The following is a 26287-nucleotide window of genomic DNA, read 5'->3' as shown; positions in this document are numbered from 1 at the left end:
CAGCCACTACTGGGGTACAGGGAGTGAGCACCAGGGAGACACACACCCTGCCAGCTCCCATCAATAAAGCGGTAGGCTTTCTAAACCTGCCTGTGGGCATTGGCCTCTCTCTGCAGGGCAGACACTGGCTTTCATACAGGGCTGGCCGCAAGGCTGAAGAACTCTGCTCACCCCCAGGGGCAGAGCTAATGCTGGGTAAACCAACAGCCCAGGAACTGTGGCCACATGGTCCTGAGCTCTGCTTCTCCTCACCGCTTTACCTGGCCAAGGTGGAAGGGCTGGCAGTATTCATGGCTGGTGAGGAAGGTGGGCACACATTTAACTTGGCATCTCCATCTTGGTTCCCTGTGACTGGAGTTGAGACATTTAAAGCACACGCACTGGCTTCTTTCTATAAACGCATGCTGGTGAGGTTATTCACTGTCTGGCGGATGGTGTGGCCAAGAACTGGCAGGAGTCCTGTGCCCATCAACAGGGGTACCTAGCCGGAACACAGCCAGTGCTACAGTGACGTGGAGAGTCCTGACCCCCACTGGGGGGGGGGAATATGGACACAGAGTCCATCTAAAAGCCCAGACCTAGACCTGCTCCGCAGTTTGGGGGCCTTGGCGCTCCTTTGCACACATGGCCCATCTGTGAGCCGGGGTGTGGTAGAGGGGTATAGGGAGGGGCTGGCACCTCCTTTCCCCCACTCTCTAGTGGGGATGAGCTGGCAGAGGATGGCTGCATGGGACACAGTGGTGCAGATAGACGTGGTCCAGGTAGGACAGTGGGCACAAGCAAGTGGTGGCCAAAATCAAGTCACAAGCTATGTCCCTTACAAGCGGCTCACGCCTGTAATCCTAGCTACTCAGGAGGCTGAGATCTGAGGATCATGGTTCAAAGCCAGCCCAGGCTGAAAAGTCCCTGTGACTCTTATCTCCAATGAACCCCCAGAAAACTGGAAATGATGCTGTGGCTCAAAGTGGTAGAGTGCCAGCCTTGAGCGAAAGAGCTAAGGGGCAGTGCCCAGGCCCCGAGTTCAAAACCCAGGACCTCGGAGTGTGTATGGGGGAAGCCAAGTCCTTTGACGGCAAGTTCAGGAGCTGGACTGGCTGGCGCCGGTCCTCAGATGCGAGAATCTCAAGGCTGTAGTGTTGCCCAGTGGATCTCAGACTCTGATGCCGTCCATGCCTGAACCCCCTGCTGCTCCCCCACTCCCACTATGGAGTCCAAACTCCTGGGTCTGGAGTTCACCTGCCACTGCCTCTTGGCTGGTGGAGGGGTGGAAGTCTCTTGGAGCCCGGGGTGACATTGAGATGGGGCAGCTTCTCCAAACCAAGTCTTCTTTATTAAGCACCTGTGTGCACACACGCGCATGTACGTAACACATGCAGGCAGGGCACCTCAGGCCTGGGGCACCACCCCGTACAGCTGGTGAGGAAGTAGCCTCTGCTTCTCATTGCAGGAGTAGATCCATCGGGGACGGACGAACGCCAAGGAAGGGTTTTCCATCAGGGCCTGGGGGTGGGGGGGGAGAGTTCACAGAGGAATGTGTAACTAAGGGGTTGCCAGGGGATGGCAGGGCGAGTTTGGGCAAGGGGTTCCTTTGTCTCTGCCCTTTGGAGGCTCACCTCCTCGAAGCTGGGATGCCAGTCCTGGGCTGTGATCACAAACTGGACTCGGTCGCTCATATAGTCCTCGAGCTCCCTGGTGGGAAAGGAGAAAAGGGGCAGTATGATGTCATACTCCATGTCATTCTCAAAGACTCCAGCCTCCCCCAGGCCCAGGCTCTGCCCCCTTGGAGCTACCTGCGGGCCTCCGTCTCCTATGTGCTGGCCTTGCCCTGCCTCAGTGGTAGCGGCCCAATGTTGTGCCACATTCTAGAGATGGGTGGAGGAGACCACTTGGAAGGGGGGCAGCCTGAGGGGAAGTGGGGCATGTAGGGCTGCCCTGCATGGTGAGCGTGACTGTCCCGTGTCTCGCCCCACCCCACCCCCGGCCCCAGTCTGGCTGGCCCTTTCTCCATCCTCCCCACAACCCCGATGCTCCCTCATGTCCCCGGGACTGACCCGTTGAAGGCCGTGACGTAGCGGACGAGCCTCCGGCGCTCATCCCCGGGGAACTCGCCGTACAGGAAGAAGTGCTTGCCCTGGAAGAAGTCTGTCGAGGGAGGAGGAGGACTGAGTCACCTGGGGTGGGCACTCATGGCATGCGATGGCCCTTCAGAACCTTCCAGAAGGCCTATCTGTGTCTGTGCCTGCTGCAATGCTAGTTCACCGTGTCAGGTTGGTTTTGGTGGCGCGGTGCAGGCTGGCAGCCCCAGAGCCCCACGTGGGCCGGGCCCTTCCTCGGGGTAGCCTCCTCCCCGCGTCCCCTGGGCTCAGCCACTGGCAGCTGCCACTGTGGGGGTGCTGCCCTGTCAGGAGTCTGGCCGGCAGCGATCCCAGCAGCCCAAACCTCACCTCCAGCGGGGCCTGACCCCCTCCTCTTCCCTCCATCATCACCCCAAGAGGCCCTGCAGGCCCCGCCCCCCCCTCCTAGCTCGCGCGTGTGCCTGGTGATGAAGACAATGGAAGCACATGGTGCCACCGCTGAGGTCCCGAGGAACTGCAGTGCCCTTGGCACAGGCCCGAGGAGGGTGGGGTCAAGAGGGCAGAGCCGCTGGCACTGGGGGCCCAGGGGGACCCACGTGGGATTGCACCCCAGAGGAAGCTGAAGGGGAGGGCCAGCCCAGGAGAGGGTGGGCACGGCCGGCGGGCAGCGGGCAGGGCGGCACCACGCCAGGCTGCAGGGGGCATGGCACCGCTGCGATGCTGCGTGAGGGCCGCAGGGCCGCCCCACCTGGGAGCTCAGGAACCGGCAGGTCCGGGGACTCCCTGTCGTCTTCACGGTCCGTGTTCTCGTCCGTGGAGCCCGCGTACGGGTCCTCGCCGTTCTCCCCAGACGCTGGGGGCTGCCGCTGCTCCCTCTGCTCTGCCACCCTGGGGGAGCGGAGGGTTTCAGAGGGGCGCGCGCTCCCCTCGCCCCGCACCCGAGCCAGCTGAGCTCACCTCCGCAGCTCGTCCTCCGTGTCCCCGGACTCGTCCGCCCCGGTGTCCTGTCCTGCCAGGAGAAGCTCAGTCAGACACGGCCTGCGCTTCTGGGAAACTGGCCGCCCCTAACTCCTGCAGCGGCACGAGGCAACCAACCCAGCACCCCAACCCCAGGGCCAGTGATCCCCACCCAGTGACCCTCTCCTTCCACCTTTACCTTACAGACCCTCCACTCGTCCCTCAGACCCAGCCTCCTCCCCCAGACCCAGGAGTCCAGGTCTCAGCCCTCCTCCCTCAGACCCTAGCCCTCCTCCCTCAGACCCCAGCCCCCTCCCTCAGACCCCAGCCCCCTCCCTCAGACCCCAGCCCCCTCCCTCAGAGCCAGGGATCCGCCCCTCCCTTAGCCTCTCACCTGCCGGCTGCTCCTCACTATCTGTATCTTCCTGGGGTCCTGGAGAAGCTGCTTTGGTCATTTCAGGGGTTGGGGGCTTCGGGGGTGAGCTGGGTTCTGGCGCCTGGGGGGGCTTAGCTTTGGTCTGTGGACGCTGACAAGGGGGATGGGGTAAGGATGGGGATGGCTGCGCACAGGAACGGGGTGGGTAACCACAGCCTCCCTGGTGCTCCCTCTCACCCCCCTTCCTCCTGCCAAGGCTCCAGACCTTTCGGGGACGCTTGGGGGCTTCGTCCCCACTGCTGCCGCTGTCGGAGCCCCCCTCGTCCTCACTGCTGGAGCCAGGCCCCGCCATGAGGTACCTAGGGAGGAATGGGGGGGATCAGACAGGCAGATCAGTGTGGGTCATAAGGGGGAGGTGAGAGGGCACTGGGCAGCAGCAGCCACAGTACTTAACTACACTCCTGTGTCCCTCCTGCCTGCCCCAAGGACCCCACAAACTCTGAGCACCCTCTTTCCTCCCCTCCTTTTGTGAAAAAAGTATCCCAGTTCAGAGGGAAGAAAAATCAAAGTCAGCTACACATCAGGAGAGCTAGCTGGTGATTCATGCCTGTCATCCTAGCTACTCAGGAGGCTGAGATCTGAGGATCATGGTTCAAAGCCAGCTTGGGCAGGAAAGACCGTGAGACTCTTATCTTCAATAAACCACCAAAAAGACAAATGTAGAGCTGGGGCTCAAAGTAGTAGAGCACTAGCCTTGAGCAAAAGAGCTCAGGGACAGTGTCCAGGCCCTGAGTTCAAGTCTCATGACCAAAAAATAAGTAAATTATAGGTATCTGGGTGGAAAACATGGCATCTGAATGCAAGTTGGTGCAGTGGCTGGTCATTTAGGATGACGCAGAACAGAACCTGTATGCAGGCTGGAACTAGCGCTTGAACTCAAGGCCTTGCGCTCTTGCTTGGCTTTTTCACTCAAGGCTGGTGCTCGGTCACTTGAACCATAGCGCTACTTCCAGCTTTTTTTTTTCTGGTTTACTGGAGATAAGAATTTCATGGAGGGCTGGGAAGGTGGCTCAGTGGTAGAGTGCTTGCCTTGCATGCCTGAGGCCCTGGGTTCGATTCCTCAGCACTACATAAGCAAAAAGAAAAAAGCCGGAAGTGGCGCTGTGGCTCAAGTGGTAGAGTGCTAGCCTTGAGCTGAAGGACAGTGCCCAGACCCAGAGTTCAGGCCCCACGACCGGACCCCCCCCCAAAAAAAAAAAAAAGAATTTCATGGAGTTTTCTGCCCAGGCTGGTTTTGAAGCTGTCTTCGGATCTCAGCCTCCTGAGTAGCTGGGATGATGGGTGTGAGCCACCCCTGGGCAGCAACTAACAGGCCAGGTAGACCCCACCGCCCCTCCCAGCTCAGAAGTCTTCTGTGGCCCCTCTGCCCCCAGGGTGGGATCAGGATGTCCCTTCCGCACGCCAGTCCTCTCTCCATGTTACAACATGCCCAGCCCCCCATCCAAGCCAGAGGCTTCCAGGAGGAAGGCACTGAACGACTGAACTGTCCCATGCCTGCCTCTACTTCCCCCCTCTCCCCCCCACAGCTGTCTGTGCCCCCTCACCCCCTGCATGGCTGCCCCCACGGCAGCTTCTTTTCCTTCTGTGTCAAGGACGGGTCACCATGTCCTGTGACCCATCCAGGTCCCAGGCCCTGCCATGTCATAGAAGCTGCAGACTCTGGGCCCCCTGAGCTCAGGACTAGTGGGGGGGCAGTCCTGGGGTGAGGGGTGAGGGGGGGGTGGGGCTCACCTTCGGGAGGGGAGCCTCCGGCGCATGCGGTGACAGTCCAGCACCCACTCTTTGCGCACAATGCGGCCTCCCAGGCCCAGGACCTGGCTGTACTTGGGGGTGTTGGCAAAGGCACAGCTGGTGGGGGACAGAAGAGGGGACGTCAGTTAACTGTGATCTGAGGGGCGCAGGGGAAGAGGGAGGGGTGAGGGAGGAAGAGAAAATAAGAGAAAACAGACGAGAGCAGAGAAAAAAGCAGGCAGAGGCTGCAGACGGACTGCAAGGGACAGAGGGACAGTAGTAAAGGGGGAGGCAGGGAGGGGAGGGAGAGATGAAGGGGGACACAGGCTCCAGGGAGGGCACAGGCCTACATGAGGTGGGTGCTGTCCGGGGTCCAGTCTGGCCGGTACTTGGCCCCCAGCTCCAGGGCCTTGTCCCGCAGCTCGGAGCGGAAGGGGTTCTGGAAGCCGCTCAGCACCACTACCACGCCCTGAAGCACCTTCCCCAGCTCCTGTGCGCCGGCCCGGGCGACCTTGGGCTTAGGGCCTTCTCCCCGAGGCTTCTCTGGTACAGAGGCCGGCACTGGGGTGGACACGGGGGCTGCAGTTGGGGCCCGGGTGGGAGTTTGCACTGCAGAGCCAAAGGGGAGATTCAGTTAGTTTGTTAGCAGACCTCCCTCAGACCCAGCGGTCCAGGCCCCAGCCTCCTCCCTCAGACCCAGTAGGACCCCAGAGCCCAGCCCCGAGGCAAACAAGGTGCTCACATTTGGGCTTCTTGAGGGTGGGTGACAAAAGCTGGGCTGATGGTTTGCTAGGGGCCTTCCTTTCTTCTATGTTCAAATCCAACTTCCTCTTCCCTTTGGGGGGCTCCTGAGGCTGAGGACGGCGGGGTGGGGGGGCAGGCTGAGGACTCCAGTAGCTCTCCTCCCCGACTCCCCCCTCGGCTCCTGATCTCACCTTGGAAGCGCTGCCTGTAGCCTTGGACGTGGGAGAAGCAGAGGCGGCGGCGGCGGAGCTCGAGGCCTGCAGTGTGGCCGCAGCGTAGCTGGGCCCGGCAGGCTCGCTGGAGGTGGCTACAGAGGGAGAAATGGACCCGGGATGAAAGACCAGCGGCCTGGGGACCTGGCATCGCCCCCACAGCACCGGGCAGCGACCGGGGGTCGGGCCCTGTGGTTTTCACACGCACCTGGGGACGCCTTGCTGATGCGGCTAAAGAAGAGCGAGCCGGGCCGCAGGGAGCTGGCGCTCTCGTCCTCCTCCTTCACTCTGAACTGGCCGAGCTTGGTCACGGTCCCCTTCTAAGTTCCCGCAAGGTCAGTGGGGTGGGAAGGCTGCAGGCAGGTGGCGTGGGGAGCTAGGGAGAGGGGCTCTGGGGAGGAGAGGGGGGAAGCTTACCTGGGCAGGGGCCTCGGCCTCCTCTTTGTCTGGGGGGCTGTGAAGCCGTATAAAACTAAGGCCGTAGGGGGAGTCCTGGGGAAGCAGGGGTGGGAGCCGGGGTGTCAGGCCTGGACAGGGCCGGGCCCCCAAGACCCCTTCACTTGGAGCAGACAGGAGGCCTGACGAGGCTGACAATGAGGCTGACAATGAGGATGATACGCTGAACTTGGCTGGCTGGCCCACCCAATCCACTTTCTGGCCTGAGCCACTTCCAGAACACAAACCTCCACGGGTGTGTCCCTCTGCCGCTGGAGGCAGGGGCAGATGTTGCGGGGAGCCTAGGACATTCCCAAAGGGCCCTAGCTGCTCACTGCACCCAGCCCTGGGGAACTCAGCCTCGGCCCTGGCTCCTCCCGCCCCAGGCCTTAGGCCCTGGCCGCTCCCTGGGCACCTTGCTGTAAGGCTGGCTACACACAATCTTCACACGGTCCCAGCGCTTCTCCGCAGCGGCCCGGACCAACTTGTCAGACCCAAATATGCGGACGCGGTTGAGGTTGGAGCCACTGCGACTCTCGGAAGGGGACATGAAGGACGAGGTGACCAGAAGAACCTGGGTGGAAGGACACGTGGGATGAGAATCAGGATGGTTCCAATGATACGACCCAGGGACTGGGCGAGGGGGTGCAGGCCAAGCAGCCCGGGCAGAGGAGGGGGAGGGCACCAGCTTCAGTGCCCGCATTTCTGCACCTCCAATGGGTCAGCCTCCAAGGGACTTTAAATATACGCAGACATCTTAACAAGGTGTTGTGTGACATTTCAATACTCCACTCAGGTGTCACTGTTCCTTTACTGGGAATATCAAAGCCTCTATTAGCTACTTGATTTTTTTATTTTACTTTTTTGGTCGGTCGTGGGGCTTGAACTCTGGGCCTGGGCGCAGTCCCTCAGCTCTTCAGCTCAAGGCCAGCGCTCTACCACTTGAGCCACAGCGCCATTTCCGGTTTTCTAGTGGTTTACTGGAGATAAGAGTCTCACAGACTTTCCTACCTGGGCTGGCTTTGAATGCAATTCTCAGATCTTAACCTCCTGAGTAGCTAGGATGACAGGCATGAGCCACCAGCACCAGCTTTGATTATTTCTTTTTTTTCTGACAGTTCTGAGGTTTGAACTCAGAGCCAAGCACTCTGCCCCGTGGACCACATCCCAGCCTTCTACCAGCTATGTTGAGATATACAATGAATGGCTGCCGGCCTGTTGCCCTCCTGCATTCAAGGGCACTAGACAGTACTTTCCCCCTCGTGACACCCCCACTAGCTGTTCCTCTCCTTTCCAGATTCCACCCTCTGCCGGTGGACCCTCAGTTGTTTCTGTAGCTTTTGTTACTGTAATAGACACAGGGGTGCGGCCATCTCTGTGGCATACTGACTTCCTTCCTGTCCTGATCTCACACACCAGGGGTGGGATTTCTGGGTCATCCTGCAGTCTAGGTGGGTTGTCCTAACCCACAGATCTGAATGGCCCTTCTCTATACTCTTCCAGGGAGTCTTCAAGATCAGGTGACCTGAGGGCCACATGGGCCAGGGAACTCTCCTGTGGAGAATGGTCAGAGACTGGTACAGTATTTAAGCATCTTTTGGAAGTGCAACACGGAGCTGGCAGGAAGGCCAGGAGGAGCATAGGCAGACAGAAATGAGAATGCATCCTCCTAAGAGGCAGGAGAGGCAGGGGAGCAGTGTCAACTGTTAGGGGAGTGTTTCTCCGCTCAGACCCAATTGGCTCTGGGATGTGAGCCTTGCCTGGGGGAAAAAAAGAAAACTCACATTGCTGCAGGCCAGCTGTGCACTGCCAGCACTGCCAGTAGGCGGAGCTGGCGAGAGGCACACTTGCCAGGTTCTGCCAGTAGGCGGAGCTGGCCAGAGGCACACTTGCCAGGTTCTGCCAATAGGGGGAGCTGGCGAGAGGAGGCCGGCTTTGTGGGGGTGGCTAGCAGGCTAGATGACTCCCAGCTAAACCCCAGATGGGCTTCCCCCTGGGGCACCCCTTCCCACGGCCCTGAGTGAACCCAGTTTACAGCTTAGCACACCTTCAGAGCCAAGACTCTCTTTTGGGTACAGCAGCATCTGGGGAAGCAACGCCTCCAAGTCTGAATCCTGGCTTCTTGTGACCAGACCCCCACACTTGGTCCTCTGTTTCAATCAGCCCTGCCTCTCTTTGGTCCTCTACCCAGGGGTGGGAGCTCCCATACTGTCCCTTCACCAGACCTTAGCCATGCAACAGCACCGAATTTCTAAATCCCTGTGTTAAATTCTCTCTGTTAAAAGAACCAGCTGTGGTCTGTCTCCCTGGGAGGCGGGGGCTGGTGCAGGGGGAGCCTGTCCTGTCTGATCCATGGTACAGAACTTGATTTTACAGGCATTGACTGTGCATGTACACAATCCAAAATACACTTCAATTAAAAACTATTGCAAGAAGAAAACACATCTGGCAGGAAACAGGTTTGTTCACTTTGACTCCTAAACTCTTTGTCACAGTAGTTTTATTTTTATCCACCCAACATTTTGTTAATGAGCTAGCCAGAAAATCAGAGACGAAGAAGAAGGGGAAGGAGAAGGAGAAAGAAAAGAGGTGGTGATGATGGTGGTGGTGGTGGTGGTGGTGGAGGAGGAGGAGAAGGAAGAGGAGGAGGAAGAGGAAAAGGAGGAGCCAGGTACTGGTGGCTCATGTTTGTAATCCAAGCTACTCAGGAGGCTGAGATCTGAGGATTGCAGTTCAAAGTCAACCCTGGCAGGAAAGTCTGTGAGACTCTTATCCCAAATAAACCACCAAAAAAAACAGCAGTAGAGTTTTAGCTCAAGTGGTAGAGTGCTAGCTTTGAGCAAAGAAGTTCGGGATAGTGCCCAGGCCCTGAGTTCAAGCCCTAGGACTGGCAAAGAGAAAGAGAGAGAGAGAGAGAGAGAGAAGAAAGAAGAACCATACAAACCAGGCTTGGTGGTACATACGTGTGGACCCGCTTCTCTGGAGGCTGAGGCTATGAACCGTTTGAGCCCCGAGGTCAAGAATGGCTTGAATAATACAGTGACACCCATTTCAAAAGCATGTTAAAGGGCCGGGTGCCAGTGGCTCACGCCTGTCATCCTAGCTACTCAGGAGGCTGAGATCTGAGGATCGCGGTACAAAGCCAGCCCAGGCAGGAAAGTCTGTGAGACTATCTCCAATAAATTACTCAGAAAACCGGAATTGGTGCTGTGGCTCAAGCGGTAGAGTGCTAGCCTTGAGCTAAAGAGCTGAGGGTCAGCGCCAGGCCCAGAGTTCAAGCCCCACAACCGACAAAAAAAAAAAAAGTTAAAGAGCCAGGCGACAGTGACTCGTGCTTGTAATCCTAGCTACTCAGGAGGTTGAGACCTGAGGATTGTAGTTTGAAGTTAGCCTGAGCAGGAAAATCCACAAGACTACTATCTCCAAAAACTCTGGAAGTAGAGATATGGCTCAAGTGGCAGAGTGCCAGTCTTAAGTGGAAAAAAGCAAACGGACAGCACCCTGGCCCTGAGTTCAAGCCCCAGTTCTGGCACAAAGGAAAAAGAAGTTAAAGAAGGACTGTGCTGGGCTGCAGACAAGATTCAATGGTAAGAGGACCTGCTTAGCACCTCACCCAGCACCCTCCTCCCCACAACCACACTGTGCCTTTTTTTTTTTTGGTTGGACATGGGGCTTGAACTCTGGGTCTGGGCGCTGTCTCTGCGCTCTTCAGCTCAAGGCGAGCACTCTACCACTTGAGCCACAGCACCACTTCCGGTTTTCTGGTGGTTCATTGGAGGTAAGAGAGTCTCATGGACTTTCCTGCCCAGGCTGGTTTTGAACCTCGATCCTCAGATCTCAGCCACCTGAGTAGCTAGGATGACACACATGAGCCATTTGCACCTGGCTACTGCGCTACTTTTTAAATATTCACAACAAAGTAACAGGTAGCAAACATTCCTTCTTGTAAATATTTGTCACAAATAAAACGGCTAACAGAGGCATCCCAAACAATGAAGAATCCAACTGGGTGTGGTGATGCACACCTATAATCCTGGCCCTTGGGAGGCAAAGACAGGATGATCACAGTTTGAGGCCAGCCCGTGCACCAGTTAGTGCCCCCCCCCCCGACCCTGCTCACCTCATAGTCTTGCTCGCTGGTCCCGGCTGCTGAGCTGCCCACCAGCACCTCCACGAAGGCCGAGCCGTCATTGCCGATGTCCAGGCTGTGGATCTGCTCCTCCTTCTCCAACTGCGGGTGGAGAAGAGCCGTGGTGAGAGCCTGCTGCGTGCCAGCTCAAAGGAGGACCCCCTCCTGGCCCACCAGGTCTGTGCAGTGTCACTCCTGGGGACCATGGCTGGGTGGTGTCACTCTCCCCCTGGAAGCTCCCCGATGGAGGGGCAGGTACACGGGATGGACGGCAGGGCAGGGTGCGCCTAGTTGTGCTCAATGATTCCTAGGGCAGGGGCCCCTAGTTGCAGGCCTTGCCAGCCCTCGAAGTCTCACCTCTCTTCCATAAGAAGGAACACCTCAGGAACAAGGAACAGAGTAGCAGGGCTGAGGAGAGGGAGCATGCAGAGATGGAGGTAGAGAGAGACTTCCTTTTTTTTTTTTAAATGGAGACAAGCCTCTCTATGTAGCCCAGGCTGGCCTCGAACTCTGGATCCTCCTGCCTCAGCCTCCTTCGTATAGGGATCCCAGGCATGCTGTATCATACCCAGCTTCCAGGTTTTCTTTTTTGAACAGTAAAGACTACAGAGGAAACTGCCATGCCACAGAGTACGATACACAGTGAAACCCAAAAACAGACATGAAGCTGGTGCCCAGTGGCTCATGCCTGCCATTCCTAGCTACTCAGGAGGTTGAGATTGGAGGCTCGAGGTTCAGAGCCAGCCCAGGCAGGAAAGTTTGTGAGACCTTATCTGTAACTAAGCACCAAAAAAGCCGGAAGTGGCACTGTGGTTCAAGTGGTAGAGTGCGAGCAAAGAAAGCTCAGGGACAGTGCCCAGGCCCTGAGTTCAAGCCCCAGAACCAGCACAAAAATGAAACAAAACAAAAGCAGATATGAAACAGGAAATACTGTGACTCTACTGGCAGAAAATTCAAATGAGACAAAAGGAAATGTGTGCTGACAAGAAGCAGGGCAGGGTCAGTGACAGCAGGCGTGTAAGGGAGCCAGGCCTAGCAGGTCTGCTAACGGATCTGGCTGTGGGGGTGCCTGGCTCCAGTCTGGGGTCCAACCCTCACATGCGTGCTTAGCAACATGCGTGTCACCAACTTCAAACAGCACTGTGGCAAATGGAGTGATTGCAAAGCCAGCAGGTCCCCGAAAGCAAGTCATGTGCCATGGAGCTGCTGGACCTGGCTCAAGATGGCTGCCATGGTGACACGCGTGGCAGGGCTCCCAGGGGACCCACCCGGCCATCCCCTCCAGGCCAGGCATGGCTGGCACCCAGGCTGAACGCCCTGTCTGGGAGCAGGTGACTGGTTTATCACAAGGCCTCCTGTCCACAGCAAACAAAATAAATGTTGTGTGGGGCCATCACGAGCAGGGCAGAGGGCTGCACCCCAGGGGCGAGGCCCAGGTGGTTGTGTAACACGACCAGATTGGAGAATGCATGCTCAGCAGGGAAGCCCAGAGAAGACAACTGGCCAGCAGGTAGCCCAGATCTCTCCCCTCGCATAGCTTGTAAAGAACACAACTTAGCTCCTGAGAGTTCCAAGCCCCCTGGCCTAGGGGACTCCTGGCATTTTCCAAATGTCTCCTATGTGTGTGGGTGGGAAGGGGGGGCTGCCTTCTGCTATTGCACCCCACCCTGAATTTTATTCCCAACCCAGACCCCGCAGGCTCCTATAACCATCAAATCAGACTCTGTCTCTCTCTGCTCAGCCTCCGGTGCCCATATCGAGTAGAGGAAAAGGACGAGTCCTGACAAGGTTTTTCAGTCCTCGAGTATCTTGGACAGCTTCCACCTGCACCCCATTAGCTCAGGCCCTACCCAGGCCTCCCTGCTGGGGCTCCAATGTGCAGGGCACCGCCTGCTCTGCTATCTCTGTCTCCTGTCAGCATAGAAGGACAGCTTGCTTTCTTTAAGCATTCCTGCTCAGGGAAACCCTCTGAGCCTTCCCCATAAAAACGGAACAAAAAACAAAATAAGCCCTGATTCCTGTCCTCCCCCGCCAGAGACCTCCAATCCCCTTAATTGTTGAAGTCCCTCTCCAGTGACTATGATCTGATAAACTTCTATTTGTGTGTGTGTGTGTGTTTGCACACCTACATCAATACTAAGGTTCTAATTCAGGGCCTCATGCTTACTTGGCTTCTTCGCTTAAGGGTGGCACTCTACCACTTGAGCCACACCTTCACTTCCAATCTGACAGTCCATGTGCCGAGTTGTTTGTGGTCTTTCCCCACTGACAGAAAGGTCCATAGGGCTGAATACATTTGCTTCATGGCGCCCACTTCTTCAGCTTGGAAGCTAAGGCAGACAGCCTGGTCTACACAAAGCATTCATAAACACTCATGGAATGAATGAACAAATGAACCAGTCCACTCCTGGATGTCTATCAGCTTCCATGATGAAAACTTCTACCTTGGCCTCCTGGATGTCACTTCTTCAAAGTCCTAGAGGCCCATCAAAGCTGGACAACCTAAGCCAGGCGCCAGTGGCTCACACCTGTCATTCTGGCTACTCAGAAGGCTGAGATCTGAGGATTGCAGTTCAAGGCCAGCCTGGGCAGGAAAGTCCATGAGACTCTTACCTCAATTAACCACCAGAAGACTGGAGGTTGAGCTGTGGCTCAAAGTGGTAGAGCACTAGCCTTGAGCAGAAGAGCTCAGGCACAGCGCCCATGCCCTGTGTTCAAGCCTCATGATGGACAAAAAAAAAAACAACAAAAACCAAACAACCAAAACTGGACATCCCAGAGTGTAGCCCTTTTTCAAGTTGTTTCCATTCTGGGTTTCTCCCTTTGGTGATGGCTACAATACCCCCACTTTCTCCCAAGCCCGAGAATGCTATGCTTTGCCTCTCTTTCCCCCTTCCCCCAACCCTTCCCCACCGCAGTCCCCACCCCATGTCCTGTCTCTTCTTTCCCCAGCTTCTCTGCTCCCATTGTGGCTGAGTTAACAGAACCACATGGTATCTCCTGGGATCACCACCGTCATCAGAGAGCCTGACACTGACAGCCCCACAGTAAAATCATAAGTCCCTCCCTTTGTATAAACACCCACGTGCTGACAGATCCCTTCTTCAGACATCATGTCACTAAATTCCCACAACAGCTCTGGGCTTGGATGTCATTATTCTCAATGAACAGGCAGAGACAGAGAAACAGAGAGAGAGAGAGAGAGAGAGCACCTGAGGCCACAGAGGGAGGAAGATGGAGATGTGGATTTTGAATCCAGGTCCAAAAATGAAATTATCAGCAACTCGGATCTGTTTACCCTTAAAAGACTGGCTCTCAGGCAGGTTGCATAACTCACCTGAGCCTCAGTTTCCTCATCTGTAAAATTCAGATAATAACAGAGCCTGGGTCACAGGGTTTTATGAGGATTCAATGAATCGAATCATAAGAGGTATGAAGACTGCCAGCTGTTGTTATTTTTTCTTTTCCTGCTGTGACCAGTGCTAGAACCCAGGGCCTCTAACCATCTGTTGCCTTTTTCATTCAAGGCTGGTATACTACCACCTGAGCCTCACCTCTATCAACAAGAACACATTCAGGATCAGACACAATCATGTACACCTTCCCCCTACACCAACACTCCTCCATTCAAGACTAAGGAATGTAGCTGACAGAGAGAAGGATGGATGGCCTGTGGGCTGGGTGTGTGGCTTGGTGGCTCAAGCCAGTATGTAAAGTCAAAGAAGAACGATGAAAAAAAAAATGTAGTTTAAAGTACCAATGAACTCAAGCTGAAGCACTGCAGTCTATTAATGGTCGCATACAGGTAAAACACACAGGCCACAAACCGATACTTAAAAGGCATTCAGCCCTCTTTCTCCTATCTGTCAGCAAAGCCTCTTTGGAAGTGTAGAGCCATCTCAAGGCATCATCTTTTCTTCTTTGCCTCCCCCACCCCAATCCACAGGGCTGAGGTGTGGATTCAGTGAAGAATGTGTGCAGAAAGCACTCAGAACCCAGCTAGTATTCTCGAGATGATGGCTTGAACTGGCCACTCATTTCCCCTCCCTAGACTTATTTCCCTATTTTAAAATAAAGTTGGAAGCCGGGCACTGGTGGCTCATGCCTGTCATCCTACCTACTCAGGAGACTCAGATCTGAGGCTCACGGTTCAAAGCCAGCCAGGGCAGGAAAAGTCCTCCAGACTCTTACCTCTAACTGACCACCCAAAAACTAGACGTGGCTCAAAGAGGTAGAGCACTAGCTTTGAATGACCGAGCTCAGGGACAGTGTCCAGGCCCTGAGTTCAAGGACCATGACTGACAAAAAAATAAATAAAGGTGAAGCCAGGTGCTGGTGGCTCATGTCCATAGTCCTACCTACTTAGGAGGCTCAGATCTAATCAGATCTAAGAATCAAGGTTTTGAAGCTAGCCCGGGCAGAAACAGAATTTTTAACCAGTAAAAAGGAGGCATGAGTCAGGAGCCAGTGGTTCACGAATGTAATCCTACTTACTTAGGAGGCTGAGATCTCAGGATCATGGTTTGAAGCTAGCCTGAGAAAAAAGTCCCTATGAGACTTATCTCCAATGAACTACTCAAAAACTGGAAGTGGTACTGTGGCTCAAGTGATAGAGAGCTAGCCTTGAGCACAAAGAGACTCAGGGACAGTACCTAGGCCCTGAGTTCAAAGCCCACAACTGACAAAAAAGGAGGTTTGACTCAAGTGGTAGAGCACCAACAAAGCAAGCAAGCTGAATACGAGTGCAAGGTCCCCAGAACTAGCCAAAACAAAGAAGAAAGAAGGAAGAAGAAGATGTAGCTGATGTGTAGGCTAGGTGGTACACAACTGTAGTCCCAGTTACCTTAGTTGGAAGATCTATATGAAAAAGAAACAAACTAAAGGACATGGAGTGTGGCTCCAGTGGTAAGTACCCAAGTTAGGCCCTGAGTTCAATCCCCAGTGTTGTAAACATAACTCAATTTGCTTAATGATCTTCCTGGACACCTTTCAGCCTGGCTCCTATTGACTTTAGAAGGAAAGGTACATGGTCATGACTCATTCTGTTTCAGATGAGGAAACTGAGGTCCAGAAGGTAGAAGCACCCCACCCATGGCTGATGATTTCTAAGGTCATCTTGGGCCTGATCCATGAGTCTCTTTTCTCCTTCCTGAGGGATACACACTCGTTTTCCTAAGAAGCTGAGGCCCAGAAGAAAAAATAAAGCGATTGGACCTGAAGCCAGTTGGCTGAACGGAATCTTGCCCCTGTGAATGTTCAAGCCCTATGCGTGGAAGGAGGAGGAAGGGGTGGGGGTGGGGGAGGAGGCAGAGGAAGCAGAAGGAAGGGGGATAGGGGAGGAAGGAGGTGGGAGGACTGGATCACCTGTAGGACCACGGAGATAGTCTTTTCTCCTGCCTTGGCAGCCCGCCATTTCCGGTAAGTGTCTGCTTTTAGCAAGTTTTCTGCACAGTGGGTCTGCAGACAGGAGTAAGAAACGAGAATTAGGGTACAGACGAGACCCCTAGGCTCCCAAATTCTCAAGAGTATTCCTTTGAGTCTACCACAGCCTCGGCGATCTCCCTCCCCACACCCCCAACAAACACTCTGCCTCGGGTTTCCCCTGAAGTTCCTTTCCCTGGTTCTCCTATTGCTCCTTTTTTTTTTTCTCTGAAAGTTCCAGACGCCTCCCCCACCCCCACCCCGCAAAGTTCCCAAACTCCACGTTGCTCCCAGAATTCACTTAGGGCCTCTGAAAGTTCCTCACCCATCACCCTCCCTTCGACTTTACCAAGTTCCCCTTTTACACCTCAGAAGCTCTCATAAAACCCCTTCCGTGAGTTCGCTCCCATCTTCTAACACCCCCTGCACACCCCACCCCGCCCGCCACCACCTTGCCAGTCCCTCACCGAGTCCTGGCTGCTGCAGGACACGACGTGGCGGAGACGGATCTCCGGCATGTCAAATCCGTGGGCTTCTCCGGGACTGACAGAAGAAGGGTCGGCGTTGGTTTTTTTGTTTTGTTTTTTCTTTTTTTGGGGGGAGGGGGGGAAGCAGAGGCGGGGAATGGGGGGGGGGGAAATGTTCCTCCTCGCGCGGGCTTCAGTGCGCAAGCGCGCGAGGCTATGGGCCTTTCAAACAGCGGCGCGCCGGCGCTTACGTCACCACGGCGCATGCCCAGTCACGTCTCTCCGCTTAGACGCGTTACGTTCCTTAGCAACAATCTCCTCCTTCGGCCCCGCCTTCCTCCGAATTCCACCAGTCTCTAGACGGGTTTTCTGATGACGTCAAGGCCATGATTGCTGGGCACGTAGCAACAGGAGTGTCCACGGGGATTGGTGCCTGGAAGAAATCCCCTGTTCTCATTGGATGATATCGCCACCAATCAAACGGAAGCCTGCAAACGCTGCGGGCGTCCGAGACGTCTTCGCGGTGAGCCCAGACTGATTTGCAACCGGATCTCCTGCACCTGTTCGTGTCGCCACACACACACACACACACACACACACACACACACACACACACAGACACACAGACACACACACACACGCACACACACACTCAGATCTCTTTTAGCTTTCTGCCTGAGGCCAAGAGAGAGTAAGGGGAGGAGGGGAGGTCCTAAATTAAACGCAGAACATGTTCCCAAACCGCTCACTCACTCACTCACACACACAGAGCAGTTTAGAATGCTTCCACAAATGCCTCGGTTTCCCAATATGTGACCTGCGGGCATTTATCTCCTCCCTCGCCCGCCTCTGGCCGCTGACAAGCACCCCTCTGTTCAGAGAACCAAGGGTGCCAGACCTAGGCGAGGTCGGAGCTGGAGGCAGCCCAAACACAGAAGAGCAAGTATAAGCCGGGCAACAGGAAGAAGGGAAGGGAGACAAAGGCGATCGGCCCCCGCAGGACGAGCCTGGACAGGCTGGGTGTTCCCAGGTACGACTCCACCCACGTTGGGTGCCTCCTTGGGAAGACAGCGGAAAGGGGATCCCAGTCCTTCGCAGGCACTCTACACCCACAGGGAATCAAGTGACCTACCTCCGACCTTGGACTTAGAGAAAAAAAAATGAGTGGTGGAAAGGTGAGAAAAAGACCTTCTGGGGCCTGGTGGAAGAGGGAGGGGCTGGAGTTGGCACTCGAGACTCCATGGAGAAAGGGGCTGGCTCTGAGATGTTCAGGTTCCTTTTGGATGATGGTTTCACCTCCCCAACCTGTAGGCTGTGAAGGACTGCCCTAGGTTCTGACCTCAGCCATTTCTCACCCCAGGGTGAAGGTGGGTCCAGACCCGCCCCTCCTCAGCTTCCTATAAGGGCAGAGGACCCAGGACTGCAGACACACACACCATGAGACCATCCATGAGACAGAGGACCTTCCTGCTGGCCTTCACACTGCTCTGCACCTTCTTGGGCCTTGGTAAGTGACAAAGGACCTGGGCTCCTTCCTGGGACATCAGAAAGAGGATTGACTGACCAAGAGAGGGTGGGGTGAGGAGAGGAGGTCTCCCCAGAATTTCGATTAAGGAAGGAGTCTGGCCAAGGGTAAGGAAAGAAAGCCTAAGTCCCAAGAGGGTTTAATGGGCTCTTGAATCCTCTGCCTTTGAAGCAGGGTCTCAAAATAAGACATCTGGATTCTAAGAAATGACTAGAAAGGGAAACTTTTAACACTTAATTTTAAAAGGAGGGAAGGGAGATTTTTTTTTTATCTGTATAGATTTGGAGTTCAGACCTATAACCTCCTCTTCTACCTAGACACAGGGCTCCAGGCCAGCCCATAGGTTCCTTAGGACCGGTGTTTAGGACCCTTATTTTCTCTCTCGGGACCAAGGAGTTCATGCCTCAAGTTTCCCCTTCCTCTCTAGACCCCAGCCTCACATACCCCTGCCTGAACCCCTACTGTGTACAAAACCTTTGTATACAAGGAGGAGAGTTCCACACCCAAGAACCAGCTGGACCTGAAGTTTCACAAAAGCCCAAGGAAACCTTTGCCAGGACCCCTCCCTGCCCCCGAGCTTGCTCAGAGGACCCTGGCGTCCCCAGGCCCCAGCCTTGTAATTAAGTAAGCAGACTCCAGGGGAGTCACTTCCCGCCCCTCTAGAAGCCGCTCTCTGGCATTAGCCTCACTTCCTTGTCAGACTCTGGATGGTTCCCTCACATAGAAGTCAGTGACCCTACCCAAGACAAAGCAGCCAGAGGCTCAGGACCCCTTCATTTCTGCACCCCCAAGTCATCATCTCCCGTCCCTCATTGGAAGTTCAGAATCTTAATCACCTTAAGACCACACCACTCGTGACCACAGTCCTCTACACTGCAGGAAGCCCTCTAAGCTGCGAGGTGTGCAAGAGCGCGGGACACACATGCAGCGGGAAAATGAAGACGTGCGAGGCCGGCAAGGACGCATGCATGATTCTTGTGGGGGAGTCCAGCACAAGTAGGAGGGCGTGGTTTCTACCGATGGGTGTGGCTTGGGCTGGTGGGCATGGCTTCTGCCTTGGGAGGGGATTGGATGATCCAGGGTGATACCACCCGGCTGGGGTATTAACAAGCATCATCACTGTTCTCTGGATGGTTGAAGCCTGGGAAGAAAGATTTAGGTTCAAGGGAGAAAATGACTATTGGGAGATGGAGGAAAGAGATTGAGTGAAGGCGATAAAAATCGTTCGTCTTCAGGGATATGGACAATGAGACCCTCCAAAAGAGGAAGAAGGGGATGCAGACATGGAAAAACAACAATAACAACAAGGTTGGGAAGGTGGCTCAGTGGTAGAATGCTTGCCTAACATGCATGAAGCCCCAGGTTCTAGTCCCTAATATCACATAAATAGAAAAAAGCCTGAAGTGGCGCTGTGGCTCAAGAGACAGTGCCCAGGCCTTGAGTTCAAGCCCCCAAAACAAAACGAACAACAAAAATGCCAGGCTCTGGTGGCTCACGCCTGTCATCCTAGTTACTCAGGAGGCTGAAATCTGAGGTTTACTGATCAAAGCCATCCTGGGTAGCAAAGTCCTTGAGACCCTCATTTCCAAGGAACCACCAAAAAGCCAGAAGGAGAGCTGTGGTTCAAGTGGTCAAGTGCCAGCCTTGAGCAAAAAAGTTTAGGAATAGTTCCAAGACCCTAAGTTCAAGCCCCAGGACTGGAACTCCCCCCAAAACAAGAATCTGGATAGATCAGGGAATGTGATCCTGAAAGACACCACCCAGCCTGGTGTGGGATCACTGTGTGTGTGTGTGTCTGTGTCTGTGTGTGTGTGTCTGTGTGTGTCTGTGTCTGTGTGTCTCGTGGGGCTTGAACTCGGGTCCTGGGTGCTGTCCCTGAGCTCTATTTTGCTCAAGGCTAGCACTCTACTACTTTGAGACACAGCTCCACTTCTGGTTTTCTAGTGGTTAATTGGAGAGAAGAGTCTCACAGATTTTTCTGCCCAGGCTGGCTTTGAACCACAATCCTCAGATCTCAGCCTCCTGAGTAGCTAGGATGACAGGCCTGGAAAGTCACCTTTGGGATCAGGAAATCGCTCACACAAAATCTAGTGACAGCATAGAGGGACAGCACAAGGGTGAGCATAGATGCATCTAAGAATGTTGGGGTTGGGAATCAAATAGCCTCCTGGGGTTTGCTGGCAGAGACTTTTGGAGGTAGAGGGAGCAAAGTGCTGAGGGCTGGATGAGACCACTGTACACAAGCATGGGGGTGGCCATAGCAGCTTGGGAAAGACTTCCAGGCAGGCTGGACTGGGAGAAGGCTGGAGGGGTAGGATAGACTGGGTGGAAGCGACTGTCATGGAGGCATCTGGTCTACTAGCTACTGAATTGAAGCACCCCAGGCAGGCAACCAGGCAGATTAAGGGCTATGGCTATGGGAAGCAGGGCTTGGCTTATGCCACCCACCCACCCCTCTGTTCCTGTCGCCACCCTGCAGAGGGCCACAAGTCGGTAAACACCTTAAAGGCTTGCATGAAGTTCAGCGACTGCTACTCAGGCTTCGTGTCCACCACCATGGGCCCTGATGACTACATGGTGTCCAACGCGCACTGCTGCCAGAGCGACGGCTGCAACCGTGGATCGGTAGTCCGTGAGTGCCAGTGTGACATCCCCCCTCCCCCGCAGGACAGATGACATCTTGCAAGCACCTTGCTGGTTTCTCAGCCCCCCGTTTCCTCACCTGTAGGCTTCAGTGGTCAAGCCAAGCATGGTAGCACATACCTGTCATCCCAGTACTTGGTGGGAGGCTTAAGGCAGGAGAATCACTAGTGGAGGCCAGGGGAAAGCAAGTAAAGTCTGTATCCATTAGCAACCCCAGAGTTCCTCGGGATTGGGGGAAGGTACCTTACACTTCTCTCATCTGAAGCTCCACAGAACAACCGGACGAAGAACGGCCTGACGTGCCCCTCCTGCATCGTGCCCTTCCAGGAGACGTGCCCGAAAACCGAGGTCGCCAGCTGTGTTGGCAAGGAAACCCACTGCATCTACTTCGCGGGCAGCGTCCAGGCTGGTGAGGACGTGGTTAAGAGATCTGGAGGATGGAACTTATTTGGTCCAGTGAAGGGGGCAGCAGGCTGGGGGGGGGGGAACTCCTGGATCATTAGGGAAGGTACTCCCCACAGTGCTCCCTTCCCCTCCACAGGCATCATCAACGCCAAATTTGCCACCCGAGGCTGTGCCACACAGAGCGCCTGCCACACCAAGGTGGGGGCGGAAGTGCCCTCTCCTTCCTACCTCTACTTCCTCCGCCGGGCGGACTGCCTGCCAGCCTCCCATCCTCCCGGCAGGGCCAAGTGAGAGTGTGGCCTTAGGTCCTCATGTGTCCCCAGCACCCCCCCCCATGCCTATAAATTAAAACAGACCCACAGAACAAGTCCTCATCTGTAATGCATCTCTAAGAGGTGGGTGGGAGAGGGTGTGGGTCTCCACCCCCCTCTCCAATCAATCCCCTCTTCAGATAAGGGGAGACCCTGCCTTTTATTTAAGGGGTACTGTTTTGCCATGCCCCTGGGATAGTTCCCATATTCTGCCTCAGTTTGCCATCACAACTCTGAACTTTTTTTGGGGGGGGGTGTGGTTCAGATAGGGTCTCACCATGGAGCTTAAACTAGCCTTAAACTTGCAATACTCTGGCTTCTGCCTCCCAGGGGCTGGAATTACAGGCATGCACTGCCATACTCAGCTTGTGTTAGGAAGGGTCAGAACCTCATTTGATTCCAAGACGGTTATGCTTCAGAGTCCTGGCTCACCTCTCACTTTTTTGCCTCAGTTTCCACTGAGGGCATTTTAAGGCCTTTATGAGTGATGATCCTGCAGACCATTTGCGTAAACAGTAATCACCCTGACAGCTGCCACTTACCAGTGGCCATTAGTTGGCAGATGCCAAACCCTGGCACCAACTGGGAGAGTCCAGATCACGCTCCAATAACAAGCCCCTAATCTCAGTTGCTGAAAACAACAAAGCTGTGTGAGTCAGCTAATGCCACAATAATGCTGTGTAACAACCATTTCCGGCCCAGATATTCTGGTTTCTAGGGGTTTGTGGGTTGGCCTAGGTGGCTCTACTTCTAGTTGCAGGTTGACTGGTTTGGATTTAGTTCAGGGGCAGGGGCACGAAGTGTCTGTTCTTTCTAGTTGCAGGTTGACTGGTTTGGATTTAGTTCAGGGGCACGAAGTGTCTGTTCTGTGAACTTCTATAATGTTCTGGATCAGGGATTCTTGTTAGAGACTCTCATGTCTGATCACAGGATCACAAAAATTCAGTGCATTTAAATCTCACCATTGCTCCCAGCTATTTCCTGGAAGTACTGGGGACTGGACTCAGGCCTTAAGCTTGCTAGTCAGGCCTTCTGTCACTTGAGCCATAGCTCCACTTCTGATTTTTTTCCTGGCTCACTGCTGAGACTCTTGCCACCAATGAACCAGCAAAAAGCCGGAACTAGAGCTATGGATTAAGTGGTAGAACCTAAGTCTTGAGCACAAAAGCTCTGGAACAGCACCCAGCACCTGAGTTCAAGCCCCAGGACTGGCACACACACAGATCCCCTGCATGGAATCCCCCTTTCAAGACCCAAACATCACAGTAAGATTTTGCTCACTTTTTATTTATTCCTCCAAAACACACCATAGGCAGACCGTACCCACACTTTGTCCTCCAAAGTTCCCCACTGCAAGGGACACGGTGTGGAATCCCACTGTGGGAAGGAATGAGGACCTCTGATCCACAACCCCATGCGCTTGGGGGCTCGTGAAGTGCTGGCAATGGCTGTACCAAGATTGCTGGTACATTTCCTAAAATGTGTGCTTGCCAAGTGGCCTGAGATGCCACAGACAGACCGATGGCAGCCAGCAACCTATCTTGGAGTTTATTCTTTTCTTCTTGGTTGCTCCCAGAGACAGAAGCCTCACTCATAGCCTAAAATTCACCTAGTCAAAGGAAGCCCAGTGGGGTAGTGCCTGCCTGTAATCCCAGCATTTGGGAGGCAGAGATAGGAGGATCACTTGAATTCAGACTAGCTTAGGCAACATAGCAAGACTCCATTTTAAAAGAGAAAAAAAGGCAACTACCTGCCCCCCCCAAACACCACCTCCCTCCCCCCAAAAACATCATGAACCCCATGGTGTCAGACACTGCAAACCCAGTGTCAGAATCAGATGCAGCACTGCATTCCTATAATCCCAGTGGCTCAGGAGGTGAAAGAAGTCAGGACCATGAGTTCCAGGCCAGCCTGGGCAACAGAGTCCCTGTCTCAAAAACAAAGGCAGTATAAATGGCGGGAAAACAGAAAGACACCCCATGACCACTGTACGAGCTGGGCATAGTGATGCATGTTTGTAATCCCAGCATTTGGGAGGCTAAGGCAGGAAAACGGTGAGCTCCAGGCTGGTCTAGGCTACAGAAAGAAAAATACGGCATATTGAAATATTTTGGAGGAGGATGTGGCATTAAACAAAACATACTGAGTTTCACTCCTTTCCTTTTCCCCTGCTCCTGGGGTTTAGAGCTCAGGGCTTTGCACCTGCTAGGCAAGCCTTCTACCACTGGAGCCACCCACCTCCAGCCCTCCCCCCCCCCCCCGCTTGTTTGCTAGTTATTTTTCCAATAAGCTTTTGTGTTTTTGCCTGGGCCTCACCTCTGACCAAAATCCTCCTGACACTTTCCCGTAGCCGGGATTACAGTCATGTGCCACTGTGCTCCCAGCCATCGTGCTCAAAGCAGTTGAGATGGAGGACAGTGGCGTGCCAGAATGTCACATAGACACGCGAATCTCTCCTGGCTAAGGCTGAGCGGCTTTGCTCCCCCATGCTCTCCCTGTCATGGCCCTAGGTGCCGGTGGTGGGGATGAGTGTGCTGTGGCTGGGGTGCCACCTCCTTCCTACCTGAGCGTTGATCACTGGCCTTCCTCATGCCATCTGATGGCTCTGGCCCAGCTCTTCCATTTCTCAGATGGGAAGGTGAGGCTGGCTCGGGGGCCAGGGCCAGGGGCCAGCCTGCACTGTGGCTTCCCACTGCCCTGACTTGGCACAGGGTGTGCTCATCCATTAACCTGGCCCCCAGGCTGCCCTGTGGCAAGAGGCAAAATGGTGGCTCTCACCAGGCGCCGACCCTCACACTTGTCATCCTCGCTGCTCAGGAGGCTGAGATCTGAGGATGATGGTTCAAAGCCAGCCTGGGCAGTTAAGTCCGTGAGACTCTTATCTCCAATGAACCACTAGAAAATTGGAAGTGGAGCTGTGGCTCAAAGTAATAGAAGGCTAGCCTTGAGGGGGGGAAAAAAAACTATTAAAAAAAAGGCAGTCCTCATCCTGCCACTAGTCAATGAATCAGCACCCATATGTACCCGGCAATATCCAAGGTGCAGGGGAACACTGGAGGATAAGACAGGCAAGGGGTCAAAGTCCATAAACAGGCAACCAAACAAGTTTGCTATGGGGAAGACCAGCTTGGCCAACATGGGTATGTGGTCCCCCTGGGGGTGGTCAGGGAGGGGCCTCCCAGAAGGGGCAACAACGTGAAGACTTGATGGACAAGAAGCCAGTGGTATGGAGAGGTGGAAGCAGAGCATTCTGGGACAGAACAGCAAGTGCCAGAGTCCTGAGATCTGCAGCTCCCTGGGGAGGGGCCAGGGCAGCGGACCGCGGTCTGGCAGCACGCTGTTGAGCCTTCAGCCTGCCGTCTCTCCCCTGCTCCCCTTCTACCATGGCCTTCTTTTCTGTGGGTGATGAAGAATCTGGTAACAAGTGACTTCCTTGCACATAGCTGACCGCCCAGCTCATTGCTGGTACAGTGGCCTCAGCCTGTACCTTGCTCCTGGCCCCTTGCCACACTCTTGGCCTGTGGGGGACACTGGTGCTCACACAGCACCTTGTGTGCACAGGCAAGCGGAGGCCTCTTGGGGCACCTGAGGAAGCCGGCTATGTCCCAGATGTCTGAACTGGGGCCTGTGGGTGTGGCTCAGCCGGAGCCAATTTGCCGAGTGCACAAGGCCTTGGGTTACATTCTCAGCATGCATGTGCACCCATATACACGCACCTGAAGTAGTGCAACGGTTTACTCACTTCTTTGAAAAGGCAGGTGCAGAAAACACCAGGCCAGAAAGGGCTGCAGTTACAAAAATGACAACCACAAAAAAAGACCTTTAGATAGGAAAGTCAGGAGCACACACCTCCAAGACACCCAGATCACCTAGCACCTGTAAAATGGGTGTAGTCAGTCACACACCTGTCAGTCAGAGAGAAGGCAGCTGCTGGGATCCAAGTCCACCAGGAACCCATGGGAGGCATCTGAAGTGTGGGCTCCTGTCCCCCCCCAAAACCCAGGGCTTCCTGGCCTCTGGCCACACTCACTATGCCCAGATCTGCCCCCTCCCTGCTCGTTTTGTGGGAGCATTCTCCCTACATCAGGCCCTGGAGTCTCCCCAGATGGACAAGGTTGCAGCTCTCGTCTACCATGCACGAAACAGCAACCGAAGTTCACAGCCCTTCTGGGACACAGGAGTCTGAGAGCCCAGGGGCACCTCCCCAGTTAAGGTTCACTGCCTCTTGGGGTCCTCTGTGCAGGTCTGTTCCCCCCAGAAAACCTACTGAGATTGTTTGTCCTTGAGGCTCAGCAATCCAATCCAATACCGGAACCCCTCGCTCCAACAACGGAGTGGGGAGGGGGGGTCCAGTCGTGGCTCACCCTAATCAGGAATCGTCTGCCTCCCCTGGAAGGCCAGAAATTGCACCTGAAAACCAAGACGTAACCCTTTTTAGAAGTCGGAGGTGGGGAACCCCTAAAGCCTTCAGCCTGGAGGCCGCACTCCCTGGAAACGGGGAGTCCTGACCTGCACGCTTTCTCCCCAGACCCCAGAAGCTAGGCAGCCAGAAATCACACACTACAGGTCGGCGCCGGCACCCCACTCCCCGAGACCCCACCCCTCCCACCTCAGAGACCCCGATTTCCAAGCCCACCCCCCACAATTCTAAGGGAGAATCCGGATCCCTCACGGGGTGGGCTCGGGAGGCGCCAGCACTGCCTCGGCGTCCGCCCGCATCTCCTCCAGGGCCTGCAGCAGGACCCCGTGCGCCGCGCGGTAGCCGAGGCCCCCGGTGGCGGCGGCGCCCCCCGCGG

At 54.9% G+C, this 26287-nt stretch overlaps 3 protein-coding genes across 6 annotated transcripts in view; 1 reads left to right on the top strand and 2 right to left on the bottom strand.

The window, feature by feature from the left end:
* Positions 1–1314: 1314 nt before the first annotated feature.
* On the bottom strand, positions 1315–16723 carry Xrcc1 (X-ray repair complementing defective repair in Chinese hamster cells 1). Its single transcript, XM_013032756.1, has 17 exons — positions 16608–16723; positions 16084–16176; positions 10711–10821; positions 7006–7164; positions 6573–6647; positions 6364–6475; positions 6135–6250; positions 5942–6053; positions 5550–5808; positions 5200–5316; positions 3674–3767; positions 3427–3559; positions 3033–3084; positions 2824–2963; positions 2052–2142; positions 1614–1689; positions 1315–1500 (listed from the first exon to the last, which is right to left on the bottom strand). Exons 1-17 carry the CDS (start codon positions 16656–16658, stop codon positions 1387–1389), a joined length of 1905 nt encoding a protein of 634 aa, XP_012888210.1. The 5' UTR covers positions 16659–16723; the 3' UTR covers positions 1315–1386.
* Positions 16724–17234: 511 nt separating this feature from the next.
* Positions 17235–21496, top strand: Pinlyp (phospholipase A2 inhibitor and LY6/PLAUR domain containing). 4 transcript variants are annotated; one of them, XM_013032758.1, is made up of 6 exons: positions 17235–17637; positions 17968–18114; positions 19012–19128; positions 20612–20764; positions 21049–21184; positions 21317–21496. In XM_013032758.1, the coding sequence occupies exons 2-6, from the start codon at positions 18045–18047 to the stop codon at positions 21483–21485; spliced, it is 645 nt and encodes a 214-aa protein (XP_012888212.1). In that variant the 5' UTR covers positions 17235–17637; positions 17968–18044; the 3' UTR covers positions 21486–21496. The 4 variants fall into 4 exon arrangements, with proteins under 4 accessions (XP_012888212.1, XP_012888215.1, XP_012888211.1 ...); XM_013032761.1 differs by having other exon boundaries at positions 17235–17782; positions 21103–21184; XM_013032757.1 differs by having other exon boundaries at positions 17235–17782.
* A 4663-nt stretch (positions 21497–26159) lies between these two features.
* Irgq (immunity-related GTPase family, Q) overlaps positions 26160–26287 on the bottom strand; it is a 5121-nt gene continuing 4993 nt past the window's right edge. The window contains exon 4 of the mRNA XM_013032606.1: positions 26160–26222. Within this exon, the coding sequence (XP_012888060.1) occupies positions 26160–26222 (63 nt within the window). The remainder of the gene's footprint in view (positions 26223–26287) is intronic.

Source organism: Dipodomys ordii, unplaced genomic scaffold, assembly GCF_000151885.1.
Source record: "Dipodomys ordii isolate 6190 unplaced genomic scaffold, Dord_2.0 Scaffold156, whole genome shotgun sequence".
Classification (NCBI taxonomy): Eukaryota; Metazoa; Chordata; class Mammalia; order Rodentia; family Heteromyidae; genus Dipodomys; species Dipodomys ordii.
This window is presented reverse-complemented; position numbering and strand designations above follow the sequence as displayed.

Coding starts and splice junctions, on each gene's coding strand:
- Xrcc1 (XM_013032756.1), bottom strand. CDS start 16,658: ATGCCGGAGATCCGTCTCCGCCACGTCGTGTCCTGCAGCAGCCAGGAC. Junction 6,251..6,363: donor CATCAGCAAGGCGTCCCCAG/GTGCGTGTGAAA, acceptor CTCCCTCTGTAG/CCACCTCCAGCGAGCCTGCC. Junction 3,560..3,673: donor CCCCCAAGCGTCCCCGAAAG/GTCTGGAGCCTT, acceptor CCCCCTTGTCAG/CGTCCACAGACCAAAGCTAA.
- Pinlyp (XM_013032758.1), top strand. CDS start 18,045: ATGAGACCATCCATGAGACAGAGGACCTTCCTGCTGGCCTTCACACTG. Junction 20,765..21,048: donor CAACCGTGGATCGGTAGTCC/GTGAGTGCCAGT, acceptor GAAGCTCCACAG/AACAACCGGACGAAGAACGG. Junction 21,185..21,316: donor CGCGGGCAGCGTCCAGGCTG/GTGAGGACGTGG, acceptor TCCCCTCCACAG/GCATCATCAACGCCAAATTT.